The sequence below is a fragment of the Schistocerca americana genome, chromosome 3 (genome assembly GCF_021461395.2).
Source record: "Schistocerca americana isolate TAMUIC-IGC-003095 chromosome 3, iqSchAmer2.1, whole genome shotgun sequence".
In the NCBI taxonomy this organism is placed as follows: domain Eukaryota; kingdom Metazoa; phylum Arthropoda; class Insecta; order Orthoptera; family Acrididae; genus Schistocerca; species Schistocerca americana.
In genome coordinates, this window is record NC_060121.1 from 746,758,987 (window position 1) to 746,780,244 (window position 21,258).

The 21,258-nt window shown below is 41.9% G+C and overlaps 1 protein-coding gene across 1 annotated transcript in view; it reads left to right on the plus strand.

Annotated features, from left to right (window-relative positions):
• Nucleotides 1–21,258, plus strand: part of LOC124606018 — a 70,975-nt gene that overhangs the window by 45,202 nt on the left and 4,515 nt on the right. Inside the window, exon 4 of the mRNA XM_047137980.1 lies at nucleotides 9,358–9,459. Coding sequence (XP_046993936.1) covers nucleotides 9,358–9,459 — 102 coding nt within the window. The remainder of the gene's footprint in view (nucleotides 1–9,357; nucleotides 9,460–21,258) is intronic.

Consider the following 21,258-nt stretch of genomic DNA (forward strand, 5'->3'; position numbering starts at 1 on the left):
GATTGATTGCAAAGATCTTGTTGGCATCCACCTGTCTTTAATGAGCAGTGTGGTGTACGTGAAATTTATTAATGAAGTAGTATGTGACAGAATTCTGCGTGTAACTCGAAGTGTTTCCGTCGCTCAGATGGACACGTCGGTGACGTAACTGTGGAACATGTGGGACTTGGATTGCGGACGATACGTGTTTTTGAACTCTCTTCAGAGGTGCCTTCAGAGGTAGTGGTATCTGCATTCCACCCATTTGGAAAGCTGATTAGTCATACTGCCGAAAAGTAGTTTCAGTTCACCACATACCCGGTTCTAATAGGGTTCGACAGGTCCGCATAGATCTAACGAAACACGTGCTGTCCTACTTATATATTGGTGGATGTCGTGCAATTATAATTTAAATGGCCAGCCGAAGAGGTGCTCGGGATGTGATCAAGAAGGATACCTCCCTTCCGTGCAGTGGCGTGCAATCTCTGGTGCAGGGGACACCCCTTAACTACATGATTGTGTCTACCGAAGCTTTTGTGCCTGACCATCAGGATCCCCAGACGTCTTCGGACACTGAAGATCACATGTGCAAGCAACGGTCGCCCAAGAGACGTCTGAAACGGTGAATCGTCCCGTCTGACACCTGCAGGACGCAATCTCAAGACATTGAGGATCACACTGTTCAAATGTTCAAATGTGTGTGAAATCTTATGGGACTTAACTGCTAAGGTCATCAGTCTCTAATCTTACACACTACTTAACTTAAATTATCCTAAGGAGAAACACACACTCTCATGCCCGTGGGAGGACTCGAACCTCCGCCGGGACCAGCCACATAGTCCGTGACTGCAGCGCCTTAGACCGCTCGAGGATCACACTTCTCAAGATGTTCACCCCACGTATGATTCCGTGATGGAAGCACCAGCCTGTCTCCCCGCAATAAATAATATGGTATTCAAACAGGCTAAAGGGGAATAGATTAGTCCAAATATTATGTAAAGGTTTAATATTTAAGCAAAGTTCTTATGCATTTTTGTGTCTGGTACTTTGCATACACTATGTCAACCAGAAAAAACGGGTTGGCTGTGGTGTCAAGAAGCTTTCGTTGTTTCCAACTAACGAGTTTTGTAACACTAACATTTGTCAACAAAGGATAAAATACTGCACTTAGTGACTAAGAAATTTTCCGTTCAAGAGTCTCAATCATCAAAATAATGGCTGGTGACCGGTTTCAGTAATTAATCTTTACATACATGGAGAACTTATTGCGATGGAATTGCGTCCCAAATCTAGAATTGTAAAGACACAAACGTTGGTTTCGCTGAAGTGAGAAATAAGGAAGGGCGTTACCTTTCTCTTCCTCACTTCTCAGGCGAAGAAGGTTTTGTTTGAAAACGACTTGTGGTACTTTAGATCGACTATGTTAACGAACACACTGCTTCTTGCGGCAATTGTTTTAGTCGATGATCATCTAAGCTTTTCTGATGCGTGGCGTGAATCTGAAAGTCGCTGCCTGTGTTTTAGGGTCTTTTCGTATGTTAGCTACGATTTATTATAGTGTTACCAAATACTTTTTATACACTGGATCCGTCAGAAGCATGCGAAGACATGAATGAGTTTGCAGCGTACCTGATAGCACACGTCGACAAACCTAAGGGTCTCTGTTTTAAATAGAATTGACCATGAATTTGTTATCGAGTGAACTGCGAAAGGCTTGCTTAATATCAACATAAGAGTCGAGGTATGTGAATATAAGCAATAGATCGGTACTACTAGTTCCATGTATAGTTCCAAATCACTAGTGACACAAGGAGTACCAATTCGACGAGTACACTTTATTCTTCATTAGCGCAAAGTCTATGATCAAAATTACGATTGTCCTTGCCTGAACTGCTTTAAACTTTCAATTAACGCTAACTAACACATTATACTTATTATCAATTTTGAACTTCTTCAGCGTGCCGTAAAAAGAATTGAAAATTTCTCACACATTTAGCAAATGTGCTGACAAATTAAGAATTCCGCTGTCTTGATATAGTGCCTTTGGGAACTTGACCTTAGGATGATGATGAGCTGCAGAACTTGTTGCATCAAATAATCCGTTCACAAAAAAATGGTAATGGTCCGTGGCTCTGAGCACTATGGGACTTAACATCTATGGTCATCAGTCCCCTAGAGCTTAGAACTACTTAAACCTAAGTACAACACACAACACCCAGTCATCACGAGGCAGAGAAAATCCCTGACCCCGCCGGGAATCGAACCCGGGAACCCGGGCGTGGGAAATGAGAACGCTACCGCACGACCACGAGCTGCGGACAGGTAATGGTCCGTAATCCTTCTGTAATCACTGTTTGTATTTTCACGGTTGCATACGTTGGATATCGCAACCTACCCTGAAGAGCCTAAGAAACTGGTATGTACACGCGTATTCAAATACAGATATATTTAAACAGGCAGAATACGGCACTGCGGTCGGCAACACCTGTATAAGAAAAGTGTCTGGCGCAGTTGTTAGATCGGTTACTGCTGCTACAACGGCAGGTTATCAAGATGTGAGTTTCTACATGGTGTTATGGTCGGCGCACGAGCGATGAACACAGCATCTCCGAGGTAGCGATGAAGTGGGAATTTTCCCGTACGACCATTTCACGAGTGTATCGTGAATATCAGGAACACGGTAAAACATATAATCTCCGACATCGCTGCGGCCAGAAAAAGATCCTGCAAGAGCGGGATCAACGACGACTGAACAATATCGTTCAACGTAACAAAAGCGCAACCCTTCCGCAAACTGCTGCAGATTTCAGTGCTGGGCCATCAACAAGTGTCAGCGTGCGAACCATTCAACGAAACATCATCCATATGGGCTTTCGGAGCCGACAGCCCACTTGTGTACCCTTGATGACTGCACGACACGATGCTTTACGCCTCGCCTAGACCCGCCAACACCGAAATTGAACTGCTGATGACTGGAAACACGTTGAATGGTCGGACGAGTCGTTTCAAATTGTATCGAGCAGATGGACGTGTACGGCTACGGAGACAACCTCATGAATCCATGGAGCATGTCAGCAGGGGACTGTTCCAGCTGGTGGAGATTCTGTAACGGTGTGGGGCGTGTGCAGTTGGAGTGATATGGGACCCCTGATACGACTGAATAGGACTCTGACAGGGGATACGTACGTAAGCATTCTTTCTGATCACCTGCATCCATTCATTTCCATTGTGCATTCCGATGGACTTGGGCAATTACAGCAGGAAAATGCGACACCCCAAACGTACAGAATTGATACAGAGTGGATTCAGAAACACTCTTCTGAGTTTAAACACTTTCGCTGGCCATCAATCTCCCCAGACATTAACATTATTGAGCATATCTTTGATGCCTTGCAACGTGCTATTCGGAAGAGACCTCCACCCCACACCCCCTCCTACTCTTACAGATTTATGGACAGCCCTGCAGGATTCATAGTGTCAGTTCTCTCCAGCTCTACTTCAGAAATTAGTCGAGTCCATGCCACGTCATGTTGCGGCACTACTGCCTGCTCACGGGGTCCCTACACGATATTAGGCAGGTGTACCAGTTTCTTTGGCTCTAATTGTGAACAGGTGCTAATAATCATACAATTACACATATTACTCCCAGTAACTACACTCCTGGAAATGGAAAAAAGAACACATTGACACCGGTGTGTCAGACCCACCATACTTGCTCCGGACACTGCGAGAGGGCTGTACAAGCAATGATCACACGCACGGCACAGCGGACACACCAGGAACCGCGGTGTTGGCCATCGAATGGCGCTAGCTGCGCAGCATTTGTGCACCGCCGCCGTCAGTGTCAGCCAGTTTGCCGTGGCATACGGAGCTCCATCGCAATCTTTAACACTGGTAGCATGCCGCGACAGCGTGGACGTGAACAGTATGTGCAGTTGACGGACTTTGAGCGAGGGTGTATAGTGAGCATGCGGGAGGCCGGGTGGATGTACCGCCGAATTGCTCAACACGTGGGGCGTGAGGTCTCCACAGTACATCGATGTTGTCGCCAGTGGTCGGCGGAAGGTGCACGTGCCCGTCGACCTGGGACCGGACCGCAGCGACGCACGGATGCACGCCAAGACCGTAGGATCCTACCCAGTGCCGTAGAGGACCGCACCGCCACTTCCCAGCAAATTAGGGACACTGTTGCTCCTGGGGTATCGGCGAGGACCATTCGCAACCGTCTCCATGAAGCTGGGCTACGGTCCCGCACACCGTTAGGCCGTCTTCCGCTTACGCCCCAACATCGTGAAGCCCGCCTCCAGTGGTGTCGCGACAGGCGTGAATGGAGGGACGAATGGAGACGTGTCGTCTTCAGCGATGAGAGTCGCTTCTGCCTTGGTGCCAATGATGGTCGTATGCGTGTTTGGCGCCGTGCAGGTGAGCGCCACAATCAGGACTGCATACGACCGAGGCACACAGGGCCAACACCCGGCATCATGGTGTGGGGAGCGATCTCCTACACTGGCCGTACACCACTGGTGATCGTCGAGGGGACACTGAATAGTGCACGGTACATCCAAACCGTCATCGAACCCATCGTTCTACCATTCCTAGACCGGCAAGGGAACTTGCTGTTCCAACAGGACAATGCACGTCTGCATGTATCCCGTGCCACCCAACGTGCTCTAGAAGGTGTAAGTCAACTACCCTGGCCAGCAAGATCTCCGGATCTGTCCCCCATTGAGCATGTTTGGGACTGGATGAAGCGTCGTCTCACGCGGTCTGCACGTCCAGCACGAACGCTGGTCCAACTGAGGCGCCAGGTGGAAATGGCATGGCAAGCTGTTCCACAGGACTACATCCAGCATCTCTACGATCGTCTCCATGGGAGAATAGCAGCCTGCATTGCTGCGAAAGGTGAATATACACTGTACTAGTGCCGACATTGTGCATGCTCTGTTGCCTGTGTCTATGTGCCTGTGGTTCTGTCAGTGTGATCATGTGATGTATCTGACCCCAGGAATGTGTCAATAAAGTTTCCCCTTCCTGGGACAATGAATTCACGGTGTTCTTATTTCAATTTCCAGGAGTATACAATCAGTAGAACAGATCACATTTTTAAAACGTAATATGGGGAACGTTCAGTAAGTAATGAAACAATTACTTTCCGAAAGCATGTTCGTTTTATTCAGGATTCCAATACACTATATTATTTCCCACTCTTTGGACTACAAAACCATATTTTTCAGCGTTGTCTTCGTTTAATGGGACAGCCTTAGCCCCCCCCCTCCCTCTTACTGGAAATGTCTGTATGCGTGCATGGTGCCACTCTACTGGTCACTGTCGGAGCCAATGTCCTGCCGCATCAGTAACTTCCTCATTATCCACGTACTGCTTCCACGGAGTACGTCCTTCATTGGCCCAAAAAATGGAATTCAGAAGGCGTTAGATCCAGGCTGTAGGGTGAATGAGGAAGAACAGCCCAATAAAGTTTTGTGATCTCTTTCTCAATGTGCAGACTTGTGAGGCCTTCCATTGTCATGGAGAAGAAGAAATTCATTTGTAATTTTGTGGCAACTAACACGCTGATGTCCAACATTGCAGGAGTTCCAGCCATATGCGGCCGGCCGACACGTGGAAGATAGGTCAGGTTCTCCAAAGGAAATTCAGTGACAGCTCTCTTCTTTGAACGCACCTCAGTTACAGGCGCCGTTTTGAATTTTTTCAGTCCAGCATAGTAATTGGAGTACAGGCCATAAAGTGATCCATAAAATAATCAAATCAAAAATTGTATGGTTACGTTTTGGAAAACTTCATCTGATTCAGTGTGTCGCTTTAACTATGTTGCTTTAGGGATGTCTGGAGACGGAAACTATTTCACTTACAAACCGAGCTTGTGAATTAAATACTACGCGGTACCTAAAATGTCTAATCCTTTTTTCAAACACAATGGAGTCCCGAGTGCGGCACACAGTTTTAATCTGTCAAGAAGTTTCATAACAATACACACACTCCACTGCAGAGGGAAAATTTCATTCTACGCAACATATCAGATGGACAACAAAAGGCACAAACAATTCTAGACATTTGGTCAGTTCTTCTTAGATACAGTGAACACCTTCCGATTCACTTCTGAGACGTTTCCAAGCCCTTATTTTAGTTCAACGTAACTTAAAAGTTTACTGTTTTTTGATAGCGGCACATTAGCATCAGGTAAAGTCTTACTTATATAGTGGGCGGGTCCGACATAAACTGATGGATTTTCTGAGTCTGTGAGAGTAGACTGGTGAGAATGCTGATATTGGTAATCCAAGGAATCATTGGTGCTCGTCACAGAGTAATTCGGGCCGTTATAACAGTTACCATTGTAGAGGCTATTTTGTAGTTACGGCAACAGCTGCTTAGATTATTCATTGTTACTGTAAATAAATTTCTAAAAATTCTCCAAAATAATCTTAAAAATCCTATAAAAGATTTTTATTAAATGATTGGAAACTCTTCAAGGTCGAATTAGTTGTAAACAAATACCTTTATTAGGTAACATACCATACCATTATAGGTGCATCTTCGGGTGATAACAACTATGCATTTCATACAGCTAGAGAAAATGTACGATGTCCCAGCGCCCAAGCTGTAAACCAATTAACTGTGTAATCTCTGAAAAGGTTGCTCATCGAATAGCTAAACTTGAAATTTATACACCATAATGTGAACGTCGAAAGCTGCAGAACTCATGTTCCTTAAAACAGTAAAGCTGTGTTGTAACAGACCCAATATCTAAAAAGTTGTATCCTTGTTAAACACAGTGCTACATTCTATGCAGTCTTCATTAAAAGAGGAGTGCAGTTCGCATATACAAGATTCCTCCAGGTGAATAAAACCAAAGTTCATGAAGATAACCTGTGTCTTTTCTTGAATAATATGACAAGTACTCCGTAACTTCTTACTGACGGAATGTTCTTGCAATTGAATGACCGCTCTTTTTTGTTGCCTGTTTATATGTCTTCACCCTGCTTTGCATTGTACGAATAGATATGGCTTTCACGCTATAGCTTGGCATATTTTTGTACATGACATTATCTTTTACTGGTTTGCTTTAAACCTAATAAATAATTTATTTTGATGTTGCATACCCATTATACATAATATTACCTTAAACTATTTTTCATTTCGTTTAATTATTGCCATTTTCTACTACTACTTTGTATATATTTTTCATACACCATAACTGTACCTATTTACACCATTCCTATTGCATCTTCATTATGAATTTCTTATTTTTGATTTATTACTAAATGTGCTTCATGTATTGCACATTGAATTGCAGATTAGCTACATCCCGTTACAATGACACTTTGTGTTCCACAGTTATCTTAATAGACCTGATGTGCTCACGACTTCTATCTATGAACAGCGTTGTTCATATTATTTTTACTTCATAATTATTTGGTTGTATCTATTTGATGTAAGCTTTATTATACTGTTGAACTTATTTTATACTTTATTGTACCAACAATTTCTTGTAATCTTATAGAGACCTGACGAAGACGATGCTGGGGATTTGAAACTAGAAGCCAAAATAAAGTTTTCAAAAACAATGGCTAATAGTGTATGTTCCTACAATAGTAATCCGGAGGTCTCGGGTTTAATTCTTGGTCAGCCCTACGAATTTTATTACGACCTATTTCACCTAAGGCAGTTTTTGTACAAGGAGCGATGAAAACATTTCCCTCTGAGGGCGTTGAAGGAGTGCATATGCAACGTATCGCGACTCCGTTGGGCCCCAGGAATTAGTCTGGTATTCGTGTCGTTCTGAAGTGGTGGCGGTGAATGAGGAAACGTAAACTCTGGCGAAGTTATTAACAAATACACCCAAACAGTACCGTTGTGCTGATATTCGCTCTTGGCTGCCGAAGAACAAACGCCGGTAGACATCCATCAGAGAACGAAGAATACGCGTGGGGCAGCATGTCTGTCGAATATTACCTCTGTGGAGTGGTGCGCCAGTTTCCGTGCTGGTCGCGATTCGATACAAGATCCTGGTCGTTCTGACAAGCTAACATGACAAGTGGGTAACACTCGGGCACTCGCCCTAAAGTCCTAATCTGTCCCCATGCGATTATCACGCCTTCGGTCCTTTAAAAAAAAGGTCTTAAAGGGTCGAAGGTTCCTGTCGTCCCGGACGAGAAGTGCAACAGATAGTTACGGGCTTCTTCACCCACCAGGTCATTGTTTTTTTTTTTTTTTTTTTTTTTTTTTTTTTTTTTTTTTTTTTTTCGCGAACGGATTTCTTCAACCTGGTCTGTCGGTGGGATGATTTGCCTCAACGCTCACAGTGATTCTGGACTGTACGGCATTATAAAGGAAACATACGACCGCCCGTTATAAACGTAAAAAAAATCTTAGTTGAGCCGCATTGGGGAGTCCACATGAAACTTTGGGTCTTCCTATAACTGGTTGGGTATGTGTGGTGTGCGTACTGTAAGACCTTCGGTACACACACCATCAGATTAGTTGACTTGTCGCTCTAACGAAGTAGGCAAGTGTCAGCAATATGTCTCGTGGTCTTATCGTGGCGTGTTTGTCTTCTGCCGTTAGGTCAGACGATAAAAAAAAAAATGGTTCAAATGGCTCTGAGCACTATGGGACTTAACTACTGAGGTCATCAGTCCCCTGGTCAGACGATAGAAATTCAACTTGCACGCTTAGAGTAGCAGATTGACGGTGACCAACTTTAAACAGAACTTGATTAATTTTCACACACATTTATTAAAATAATAAAAATCATAGATATTACATAACTTGATTCTGGATGCTGTTTACAATTGACAATCTGAAGTTCCTTTGGTCTTGGTAAGTTAATCTTATTCTCACATATCTCTGATACTTGACAAAGTGTCTATACATTTCTCTTCATGGCTATGTTCAGGAATATGATAATCTGATTAGGCGCAGACTGAAACTTGACTACAGACTAATGCAGACTGACTGATTGGAGATCTGTACACTCGTTAAAATACCTCGAGCATTCAGGTATCACTGCGGAGTGTGATCCGCGAGGAGAAAAGGTTCTACGTTAGCAGCAATCTCATTTGCTGCGTGACATATTAATACGCAGATCGGCGGAAGCAGAATTTGGTCCGTCTCTAAGACAGCGCCATCTCGTAGTGCGGAGACGGACGAGTGCTGCGCCTGCGCTGTTGTGCTTAGCGGGGCGCGCTCTAGTGGGAAAGTTTTGTACGCGCTGACTACGCGGATCTATGTATACAACAGTATGTACTACAAAGGTCGGAAAAAGCAACGATATACCACATCCAATAGAACTGTGTGTGGTGAAGCACTATGATTTTCAAACTAATGACTACTTTACTTTTTCTGTTTTTTTCCTTTCAGTTTCAGTGGCAGCTACCAGTACGTTACGTCGCACCTGATCAACACGACAGAAGGCGCCAGGCTGCTGTCGTACATGGAAGCGTCGTACCGCGGCCAAGACAGGTGAGCTGCAGGCTTCTGTGTTCTCGCGGCTGGCATGCCAGCGGCTGCTGACTAGCGCCTCCTGCCACCAGTCACGCAGGTCAGCCTGCCTGCCTGAGTGGCGCCAAGTGGCACATCCTGGAGGGTGCGCGCTGCGATACGCTGCAATTTCGGCATTAGTGGCGCCCTATTAGGCCGATTTAGCGGCTGCGCCCTACGGTGGCGGCCAAGATTCTGCAGAGCGCAGTAAGCCGATTGCAGAGTCTCTCGCGATCGTTACGATACGGAATTCGCGTAATGTTGAAAATAACGCTCAAGTTTTTGAGGATCATCGGTACGGGAAGAAATTTTAATACCAAAAAGGTGCCCCACGAAAGTGCGAAGGAATGGCTGTTATTCTCTGTAGACACAGACGATATGACAGACAAAGCGAGTACAAATCTGTGACTGTTCGTTGATGATTCTCAAACGTACGGAAAAGTGACACCGTTGAGCGTCTGTAGGAGGATACAGGATGAGTCGGGAAGAATCCCCATTTAGAGTGATAAATGACAGCGTTCTTTAAATGTAGAACATCGTTCCTGTGAAACACAACTAGCTCTTTACTCACATGAAGTGTTGAGTGCTATTGACAAGGGATTTCAGATCGATTCCGTATTTCTGAACTCCCGGAAGGCTTTTGACACTGTACCATACAAGCGACTGGTAGTGAAATAGCGTGCTTATGGAATATCGTCTCAGTTATGTGACTGGATTTGCGATTTCCTGTCAGAGAGGTCACAGTTCGTAGTAATTGACGAGTAAAACGGAAGTGATTTCTGGTGCTCCCCAAGGTAGCATTATGGGCCCTTTCCTGTTCCTTATCTATACAAACGATTTCGGAGACAATCGGAGCAGCCGTCTTCGGTTGTTTGTAGATGACGCTGTCGTTTATCGACTAATAAAGTCATCAGAAGATCATAACAAACTGCAAAACTATTTAGAAAACATATCCGAATGGTGCGAAAAGTGGCAGTTGACTCTAAATAATGAAAAGTGTGAGGTTATCCACATGAGTACTGAAAGAAACTCGTTAAACTTCGGTTACAGGATAAATCAGTCAAATCTAAATGCCGCAAATTCAGCTAAATACCTAGGTATTACAATTACGAACAACTTAAATTGGAAGGAACACATGGAAAATGTTGTGGGGAAGGCTAACCAAAGACTGCGTTTTATTGGCAGGGCACATAGAAAATGTAACAGACCTACTAAGGAGACTGCCTACACCACGCTTGTCCGTCCTCGTTTAGAATACTGCTGCGCGGTGTGGGATCCTTACCAGGTAGGACTGATGGAATACATCGAAAAAGTTCAAAGAAAGTCAGCACGCTTTGTATTATCGCGAAATATGGGAGAGAGTGTCACAGAAATGATACAAGATTTTGGCTGGAAATCATTAAAAGAAAGGCGTTTTTCGTTGCGACGGAATCTTCTCACGAAGTTTCAATCACTAACTTTCTCCTCCGAATGCGAAAATATTTTGTTGAAACCGACCTACATAGGGCGGAACCATCACCATGATAAAATAAGGGAAATCAGAGCTCGTACGAAAAGATATAGGGTCCATTCTTTCCGCGCGCTATACGAGATTGGAATAATAGAGAGTTGTGAAGGTGGTTCGATGAACCCTCTGCCAGGCACTTAAAAGTGATTTGCAGAGTATCCTTGTAGATGTAGATGTAGATGTAAACTAGTGCGGATGGATAGATTTGCTTCTTGACACAGACATATAGGTTAAATATAGAGGTCTAGCGTTGCAAAGTCACACGAAATGGAACAAGCATTTTTAGGTAGTTTTAGTGAACTCAAATGGTCGATTTCGGTTTACAGGGGAGTATAGTTCACCTTACAGGTGACCGCGTTCAGAACACTTGCGCAGCCCATTCTTGAGTACTAAAAAATGGTTGAAATGGCTCTGAGCACTATGGGACTTAACATCTATGGTCATCAGTCCTCTAGAACTTAGAATTACTTAAACCTAACAAACCTACGGACAGCACACAACACCCAGCCATCACGAGGCAGAGAAAATCCCTGACCCCGCCGGGAATCGAACCCGGGAACCCGGGCGTGGGAAGCGAGAACGCTACCACACGACCACGAGATGCGGGCTCTTGAGTACTGTTAGAGTGTTTTGGATCTCCACCAGTTCAGATTAAAGGAGAACATCGAAGCAGTTCAGAGGCGTGCTGCTACATAGAGGTGTACTTGCTGAAAAAGAAGGGAAATAACCTCGAGGACACGGTCATTTTATTGTCAAATGAAGTGTCAGCTAGTTCACCTTCATAGGGGTATGTGGTAACGGAGGCAGAGCAAATGAAACAAACGTGTCGCTTTAATGGGTACTCAAACAGTCACTTCAGTACATAGTGTACCCTTCTCTGTCGGCAACGCATGCGTGTATTCTAGCATGCAAACGATCATAAAAGCGTCGAATGGAATCGTAAGATAGATTATCACAAGTTTCAGGGAGAGCATAAGGGAACAATTGACAGGAATGAGGGTAAGAAATAAAGTAGAAGAAGAATGGGTAGTTTTGAGGGATGAAGTAGTGAAGGCAGCAGAGGATCAAGTAGGTAAAAAGACGTGAGCTAGTAGAAATCCTTGGGTTACAAAAGAAATATTGAATTTAGTTGATGAAAGGAGAAAATATAAAAATGCAGTAAATAAAGCAGGCAAAAAGAAATACAAATGTCTCAAAAATGAGATCGACAGGATGTGCAAAATGGCTAAGCATTGATGGCTAGAGGACAAATGTAAGGATGTAGAGGCTTATCTCACTAGGAGTAAGATAGATACTGCCTAAAAGAAATTTAAAGAGACATTTGGAGAAAAGAGAACCACTTGTATGAACATCAAGAGCTCAGGTGGAATTCCAGTTCTAAGCAGAGAACGGAAAGCAGAAAGGTGGAAGGAGTATATAGAGAGTCTATACAAGGGCGATGTACTTGAGGACAATATTATGTAAATGGAAGAGGATATAGATGAAGATGAAATGGGAGATATGATACTGCGTGAAGAGTGTGACAGAGCACTGAAAGACCTAAGTCGAAACAAGGCCCCGGGAGTAGACAACATTCCATTAGAACTACTGACAGCCTTGGGAGAGCCAGTCCTGACAAAACTCTACCATCTGGTGAGCAAGATGTATGAGACAGGCGAAATACCCTCAGACTTCAAGCAGAATATAATAATTCCAATCCCAAAGAAAGCAGGTGTTGACAGATGTGAAAATTACCGAACTATCAGTTTAATAAGTCACAGCTGCAAAATACTAACGCGAATTATTTACAGACGAATGGAAAACTGGTAGAAGCCGACCTTGGTGAAGATCAGTTTGAATTCCGTAGAAATGTTGGAACACGTGAGACAATACTGACCCTATGACTTACCTTAGAGGATAGATTTAGGCAAGGAAAACCTACATTTCTAGCACTTGCAGACTTAGAGAAAGCTTTTGACAATGTTGGCTGGAATACTGTCTTTCAAATTCTGAAGGTGGCAGGGGTAAAATACAGGGAGCGAAGGCTATTTACAATTCGTACAGAAGCCAGATGACTGTTATAAGAGTCGAGGGACATGTACGAGAAGCAGTGGTTGGGAAAGGAGTGAGACAATTGTTGTAGCCTCTCCCCGATGTTATTCCATCTGTATATTGATCAAGCAGTAAAGGAAACAAAAGAAAAATTCGGAGTAGGTATTAAAGTCCATGGAGAAGAAATAAAAACGTTGAGGTTCGCCGATGACATTGTAAATCTGTCAGAGACAGCAAAGGACTTTGGAGAACAGTTGAACGGAATGGACAGTGTCTTGAAAGGAGGATATAAGATGAACATCAACAAAAGCAAAACGAGGATAATGGAATGTAGTCGAGTTAAGTCGGGTGATGCTGAGGGAATTAGATTAGGAAATGAGACAATTAAAGTAGTAAAGGAGTTTTGCTATTTGGGGAGCAAAATAACTGATAATGGTTGAAGTAGAGAGGATATAAAATGTAGACTGTCAACGTCCAGGAAAGCGTTTCTGAAGAGGAGAAGTTTGTTAACATCGAGTATAGATTTAAGTGTCAGGAAGTCGTTTCTGAAAGTATTTGTAAGGAGCGTAGCCATGTATGGAAGTGAAACATGGACAATAAATAGTTTGGACAAGAAGAGAATAGAAGCTTCGCAAATGTGGTGCCACAGAAGAATGCTGAATATTAGATGAGTAGATCACATAACAAATGAGGAGGTATTGAACAGAATTGGGAGAAGAGGAGTTTGTGGCACAACTTGACTAGAAGAAGGGATTGGCTGGTAGGACATGTTATGAGGCATCAAGGGATCACCAATTTAGTATTGGAGGGCAGCGTGGAGGGTAAAAATCATAGAGGGAGACCAAGAGATGAATACACTAAGCAGATTCAGAAGGATGTAGGTTGCAATAGGTACTGGGAGATGAAGAAGCTTGCACAGGATAGAGTAGCATGGAGAGCTGCATCAAACCAGTCTCAGAATTGAAAACCACAATAACAACAACAACAAAAACAACGTATATATTTGGGGGAATTTTTGCTGTAACGTCTCTGCAATACTTGAAACATGCTCGTTTACATCGTTTGCTAAGTGTTGTGGATCATTTATTATCTTATCCTTCTCCCTAGTAGTATGATATTCCGTGTCTGTTTGCCTCTCTCTGTTTCCTTTTTTATAACATCCCAGACTGCTTTGCTTTTATTCTATGCATTATATATTATTTTGACATTAAATGACTTTTTTGCAGATATCAACACCTTCCTATAAATCTTGTTGTATGTATGATAGAAATTTAAGAATGCTTGTTCATTGCGTATCTTTTTCATTGGACTGAGGTGTTTAAGTGTTTTGGAGGACATCATTGTACCTACTGTTACCCATCTGTTTTTGTGAGATGTTGATACAGATATGCATACATTTGGAAATGCCTTTTCAAAGGTCAATTTAAACAATGTGGAGAATTTAGGGAATTTCATTTTCACTTTGGTTTCCTTATACACTTCATCCCAGCTTTGTTTTCCTAGTTCTTTTGAAAAATCTTTTATTTTGGCTTCTGATAGATGTTGGTTGTAGGCTTGTAGTTTAGGTAATGATTCGATGCCTTATTTTAGTGTTGTTATTTGACAGAGATGGTCTGATAGTCCGAGATCTTTTACATCTACATCACATTTCCCCCTGTCCATATTTGTGGCTACATGGTCAGTTACTGATGAAGTCGTTGTAGTAACCATTGTTGCACTAAATAGGGACATGCTAAGACTTTGAAGAATGTTTATGAAGGTGCTGCTGGATTCATTTACGATATTAGTGTTGATGTTCATGTCCCCACACAGAATTATGTTGACCTTTGTACTTGAGACTTTTAACTTATTTAAAAAAGTGCCCACACTGCCACTGGGAGATATATACACACACAGAATGATTAATTTCTTTGTGATATCGAGCCCTGTTAGTTCAACAGCTGATATTTCAAAGTGTTTGTCTTCACTTAGTGTACTGAGGTCTTGTCTTGATTTGAACTGTGTTCCTTTTCTGATATAAATGCATGATCCACCTCTTGAAGTAGTTCTGCATAAGAGTTTGCCATTTCATACAATGATAATACTATGTGTTGGATTTCTGTGTCTCTACACCAATGCTCAGTGAAATAAACTACTGTGCAGTTCAAAGATTGGAGTTCAGCTTCTAACAGTTGTATTTTATTTTTTATTGATTGCATGTTTTGATGGAGGAGGATTGTTAAGTCTGTAAAATGCCCCATGTTACTCTTTCCAATGGTTTGTTTTTCTTTGTGACTTATGTTATACATGATATTGAGGTGTTAAAATCTGTCTTGTGAGTGATTGTTTCAGTGTATTTTAAATTGCTGGAAATACTCTTTAGGCAGAGGAACCTGTTGTCTGGATTTATCCTAAAAAAGACCTACTTTTCCTACCTATGACAACAGATATTTGACCATGTGTGGCCCGAGATGCACCCCCTATACTTTCATGAATCAGCTGTATCAATCTTCCCTTCCCAGTCCTGTTTAGGTGTATGCCATGCCTAGTGAAACCCCATCTGTTGATAGTCCCGACGGGCACCAGAGAGACATGAGCAAAGTTGGCTGCCCTCAGAGCCATCCCTAGCCCCACAGTGATTCGCCTCACAGCTCCATCAAGGTGTAGTCGATCATAACGCCGGAACAGCCCAACAAAGTATACGTTGGTGCCGTGAGTCAGGGAAGCTATCTTGTCCAGGTCACTACCTATGTCATATGCCCCATCCCGTCCAAACTGTTTGCCACCCAACCCACTGTCACTACATGGTCCTCTTTTGTAAAGTCCTTACATAAAGATCCTAGGTCTATCACATGACTTAGCTCTGTGTTTGGCATGGAGATGCTGGTGGCCTAGTACGCTGCCCCTAAACTTTCCTGTAAGTGAGGGCCTACACCTCGCCCATGGCTACTGCCTAGCAGCAGCACTTTCTTCTTCCTAAGACTTTGTACATTCCTAGGCTCCTTGGCCTCGGTTGAAGTGTGCTGCACATTTCCTGGTCCTCGTTCTACCTGAGGCTCTTCTCCACTTAACTCTGGCATGGGAGATACCTGTTTTTGGTGTTGATGATAAAACTGTCAGATTGAGTTCTCTTTCTTCCTATCCTCCTACCAGCTACCAGTTCCCAACCACCCTCCTCCATCTATCTCCCTTGATTCTTATGAGTTGCTTCCTTGCTGCTTCCAGCTGTGACTGAAGGGCACAGCCGGCCGCGGTGGTCTAGCGGTTCAGGCGCTCAGTCCGGAACCGCGCGACTGCTACGGTCGCAGGTTCGAATCCTGCCTCGGGCATGGATGTGTGTGATGTCCTTAGGTTAGTTAGGTTTAAGTAGTTCTAAGTTCTAGGGGACTGATGACCAGAGATGTTCAGTCACATAGTGCTCAGAGCCATTTTTGAACTGAAGGGCACAGATTTTCCTTTTCTGTTCCGCAGTCAAAATATTCCTACTGCGTACTCTGCAGTTACTACAAGATTCGCAACAAATCCCTCTATTCACTTCCCTATAACAGCTCCCACATTTCTCACTCATGGTCAGTTTATGAAGAATAATTAAGTTTAAGGAAAGTGTTAAATTTGTTAAGGACGTGAGATTGACTGTGTGTGTAAAAAAAAAAAAAAAAAAAAAAAAAAAAAAAAAAAAAAAAAAAAAAAAAAAAAAAAAAAAACGACGCAAAGGTCTTACGTGCGGTGGTTGTTGTTTTTGTACTGATTTAGAGATTCAATGAGAGAAGAATAAATTTGTAATTAATTTGCTTTCAGAGAACTTACGTCATCAGGTGTATTTGGTGAGGTTTTTAAACGTTTATAACTCGGAAAATTTAGGCCAAAATCGCGTGTATCTAACTAGTGAACAATATGAAATGTGTTAGTTAAATGCTATTTAGAAACGTTTATGCGACAATAGACACTGATGAAACTAGTAGCTGTCTTCTTTAAACTAATTTTGCAGTATCAAGGAAATTTGAATAGAATGTTTTGTGTTTATGCCACGCAAAATTTCAGGTTATGTCACGATTAACGGGACTTCAGGTAAAGAGCAAGGTTGTTCAAGAACAAGCGCTGAGTCATTGCTCTCCTTACGCTCATTTTCATTTCGTTAAGCTTTTGTTTGTCACCTAGGTTTTTACTTCTCTTGAATCTGAGATGAAGTGCTGTTTGTTTGCGTAGCGCTTTTCTAACACGGCTATTAAACCATGGTGAATCTTTCCACTTCTTAAAATCTTGCTCGTAAAGTACTTTTCTAAAGCGTATTGAACGATGCCTTTGAATTTTTCCATTGTTCTCCACATATTCGTCCTCATCATCGACTATTTGATGCTGACTACTGAGATATTCTGAAATTTGTGTCCTACCTCCCTTGCTGAGCAAATATCTCCTCCTACCTTTCTTAGCAGTTCTTGTAGCACCCGTCGTCATTGATGCTGTCACAGCCTTATGATCACTAATACCTTCCTCTACGTTAACTGATTCGATCAGATCAGGTCTGTTTGTTCCCAGGAGGTCTAAAACATTACTATCAGGAGCTGGTTCTCTAACCATCTGCACAAGGTAATTTTCGGAGAGGACATCCAGAACAATGACACACCAATCGCTGCCTCTGGCACCAGTTTTGATAGCATAACACTCCCTATCTATACCTGAGAAGTTGAAGTGCCCCCCCCCCCCTATTACATCGGCATGATCAGGAAAATTACTAATGATATTCTGCAAGTTCAGTCTGAAGCGCTCTACAACTACAGATCCTGACCCAGGTGTTCTATAAAAGCATCCGATCACCATTTTTGACCGTTATTTGATACTAAATTTCACCCAGATTAATTCACATTCGGGATCCGTGTAACCTCACTAGATTTTATCAAATTTTTTACTGCAATTAACAGGCAGCCACCCTTTGCCACTTACCTACCCTTACGATAAGCATTCCAATCTGAATTTAGGATTTTCTTGTCATTGAGTTCTGGTTTCGAAAGCTTTCTGTTCCCAATACTATCTGTGCATTATAACCTTCAGTTAGCGATACTAATTCTGGGACCTTTCCTTGGATGCTCCTGCAGTTCACTAAAATCATATGTGTCCAACAAGACCAGAGACGACATTGTGTAGTCAAAGATATCAATCATTTACACAGATGTGAACGAAGATATTCAGTTTAAAATAAATTGACAAGTAAATATTACAAACGTTTGTGCAAACTGCTTTATAGAAATTGGTTTATTTATAGAAACGCTAAATTTCTATTCGATAAAATGGCTAGTCGCAAGCTATAAAGATTGATTTTTACAAAACTTGTTTTCCATTTACACGCAAAATGATTGATACCCATTGGTATCAAAGTTTTTGTATTATGTATTAAGCTTAATTACAACAGAAGCTTTGGGAGGCATGTGTTACAGTTTTGGTGCCAGTTTTTAGAGTTTTGGGGAAAGTTGATACCTCTTTAAGGGGTGGGAAGTTGCTACAGTTTTTTGGGCAAATTGGTGTATTTGTGGAGACAAGTTACAGCTTCAGGTCAAAATGATACAGTTGATGTGTGTACGCACATGTCAAAAAATTATGAACAATATTTCCTAATCTGCCTTACCTTCACCACAATAATGTCAGGCACAGTAAATTTAATAAGTTCCCTCTCTCTTTCCATCTCAGCATCACATATATATATATATATATATATATATATATATATATATATATATATAACCACATTAAAGTAAGAATTATTCTTACTTTAATGTGGTAAAGGCATCATATTATACAGTACATGTTGTCCCTGGAGGAATGGTCAGGATTCAGGGAAAGATGATTTGAAGTACAAAAATCTGGTAAACATGGACTCTAAATAGCATACCTTAAGACCTATGACTGCTTCTTCACCTTTGATACTGCGAAAAAAATATATTTTACTGCAAGTTCTTTGCTTTCCATATTTTGAAAGTGTTTTTTTTTTCTTGGGTCATCAGTCTTCAGAATGGTATAATGAGGTCTGCCACCAATTCCTCTCATGTGACAACCTTTTCTTCCCAGAGGAGCAATTGCAATCTACGTCCTTGATTATTTGCTCGATGTAATCCAAAGTCTGTCTGTCTCTATAGTTTTTACGATCTACGGCTCCCTCTAGTACCATAGAACTTAACCCCTGATGTCTTAATACATGTCCTGTCATCCTGTCCCTTCTTATGGTCACTGTTTTTCAGATGATCCTTTCGCCACCAATTCTGCACAAAACCTCCTTGTTCCTCACCTTAAGAGTCCACCTAATTTTCGACATCTTAAATGCTCCGATTGTTTCCTGTTTTTCCACAGTCAATGTTTTCCTACCACACAGTGCTGCTCTCCAAATGTACATTACCAGACATTTCTTTCTCAAATTATGGCCTGTCTTTGATACTAGTATAATTTGTGTGGTAAGAATGCCCTTTTAGCCAGTGGTAATCTTAATTCAATGTCCTGTGCAAATGTACTGACACAATCTCAAAACTTGTGAATGTTACAGATTCAAATGGGTGTCCAATGTAACGACAGTCATCATCTAAACTGACCGTCATTGTCGCCTCACCAAAATGATCGAGGAGTAATGGTAGTCATCTTGTCTATTGACCATCACTGCACCACCCAACCGTATCCAGGGTCATGTCACTCACCATTTGAATTGGCTAGCATTGCCCCACCCAATAGTATCTTGGGGTAACCACCTGTTATTTTACTATAAATGGCAATATGTTATCTTAGAGCTAGTCAGAACTAGCGGGTTGTAGTTGCACCTATTTGCAAATTTTTCAGAAGTAACCGGAATCTGCTGAGTGATGTAAGGAAGGCAGTACTAAACCTTGTCCATATGCTTTTACGGAGCAGTAGTAGACATAATGTAAATTGAACATTATTGCTCCTTCATTACTAACTGGTTTGTGTGAAGTATTACTGTCTTGCTGATTAGCATTATCATCTTAAGATGACAGACTTTTAGCGCTGTAAGATAAATTGAATACCCTAGCATAGCGTTACTATAATGTTTGGGTGATGGTGAAAGAATAGCAAACCTCGTTTTTTTTTACCTATGTGAATGTGTATTACTGCTGTTCATAGTCCTAAAGGGTCATGTAGCGTCCTCTGTGCAACAGACGTTTTGAACGGCAAGATGAAGTTAACCTCTGGCACGGGGTCACTATGGTGTTTGGCTGACTTTGGTATCAGTTAGAGTCGCTATTCTGACTAATTGAGATGTAAGAAAAACCTTGTTCTCTTTGGTAATTCACGTCGACAAGTGTACCTTAGACTGTAAGTTAGATTTGCAGTGTTTATGTATATTTTCCAATATTATAGAATTAAATTTTATGTATTTTCCTGTATTCAGCGTGTGGTATGTAGATCTAACTATAGTAGTCTACTTTTTTTGTTTTAGTAGTGCCAGTAAGCAACTCACATGTATTTTAATAAGTAATACACACAATTTAGATATGGAAATATATAATTTGAAAATCTATTATGGTAACAAAGAGTGGTATGCAAATCAAAGGTCAGTCGTCAGCAAGTACTGCTTAACGTCTGAGTTTTATCAGTAGTGGCAATACGCAAGCGACACATTTTTAAAACCTTGTAGAACAATTAAACTGCAACAGAAGGGCCATGGGAATTTTCTGATATAGTCTTCCGTATATTGAGAAATAATGCTATTTTTACAAAGTTCTCGTCTGTGAGCAGAGATCTGTTGATGTATTTCAGACGTAGAAATACGGTAAGTAGACCCTTTACATAATTTTTTGGTGAAAACTTGACCATAAAAATTGAGACACTTTAGATACGTTTGAGTACAGACAAGTTGGCTGCTCTGTAGCTAAATTGTGATTCTGTGATTGGCTGTTTCATTTTCATAGACTGTAAGATACTGGGACATGATTAGAGGGGTTTGGAAGTGATGAGAAGAGGGGAGGGAGCAAAGAAGCGTTTAGAAACCACACCCAGGCTAGTTCCACCGTCTTGAATGTTTTGTTTTTCTAAAATTTTTAAAAATTCCTTGGAAATCTATTTCAAATTTTTTGTTTAAATTTCCCACCATCCTACTGTTTGAAGTTTCCGCTAGTGCTATCTTGCGTTTTTTAATTTCTCGCCATCTGTCATCTTGGAGTTTGAAATACTAACAGAAACTGAAATTCCACGAATGCTTATCTGACTTGTCTTCAAAACTGTATCTGTGAGGGAAAGGCTCCATAGATATACTACCTATGTTTACT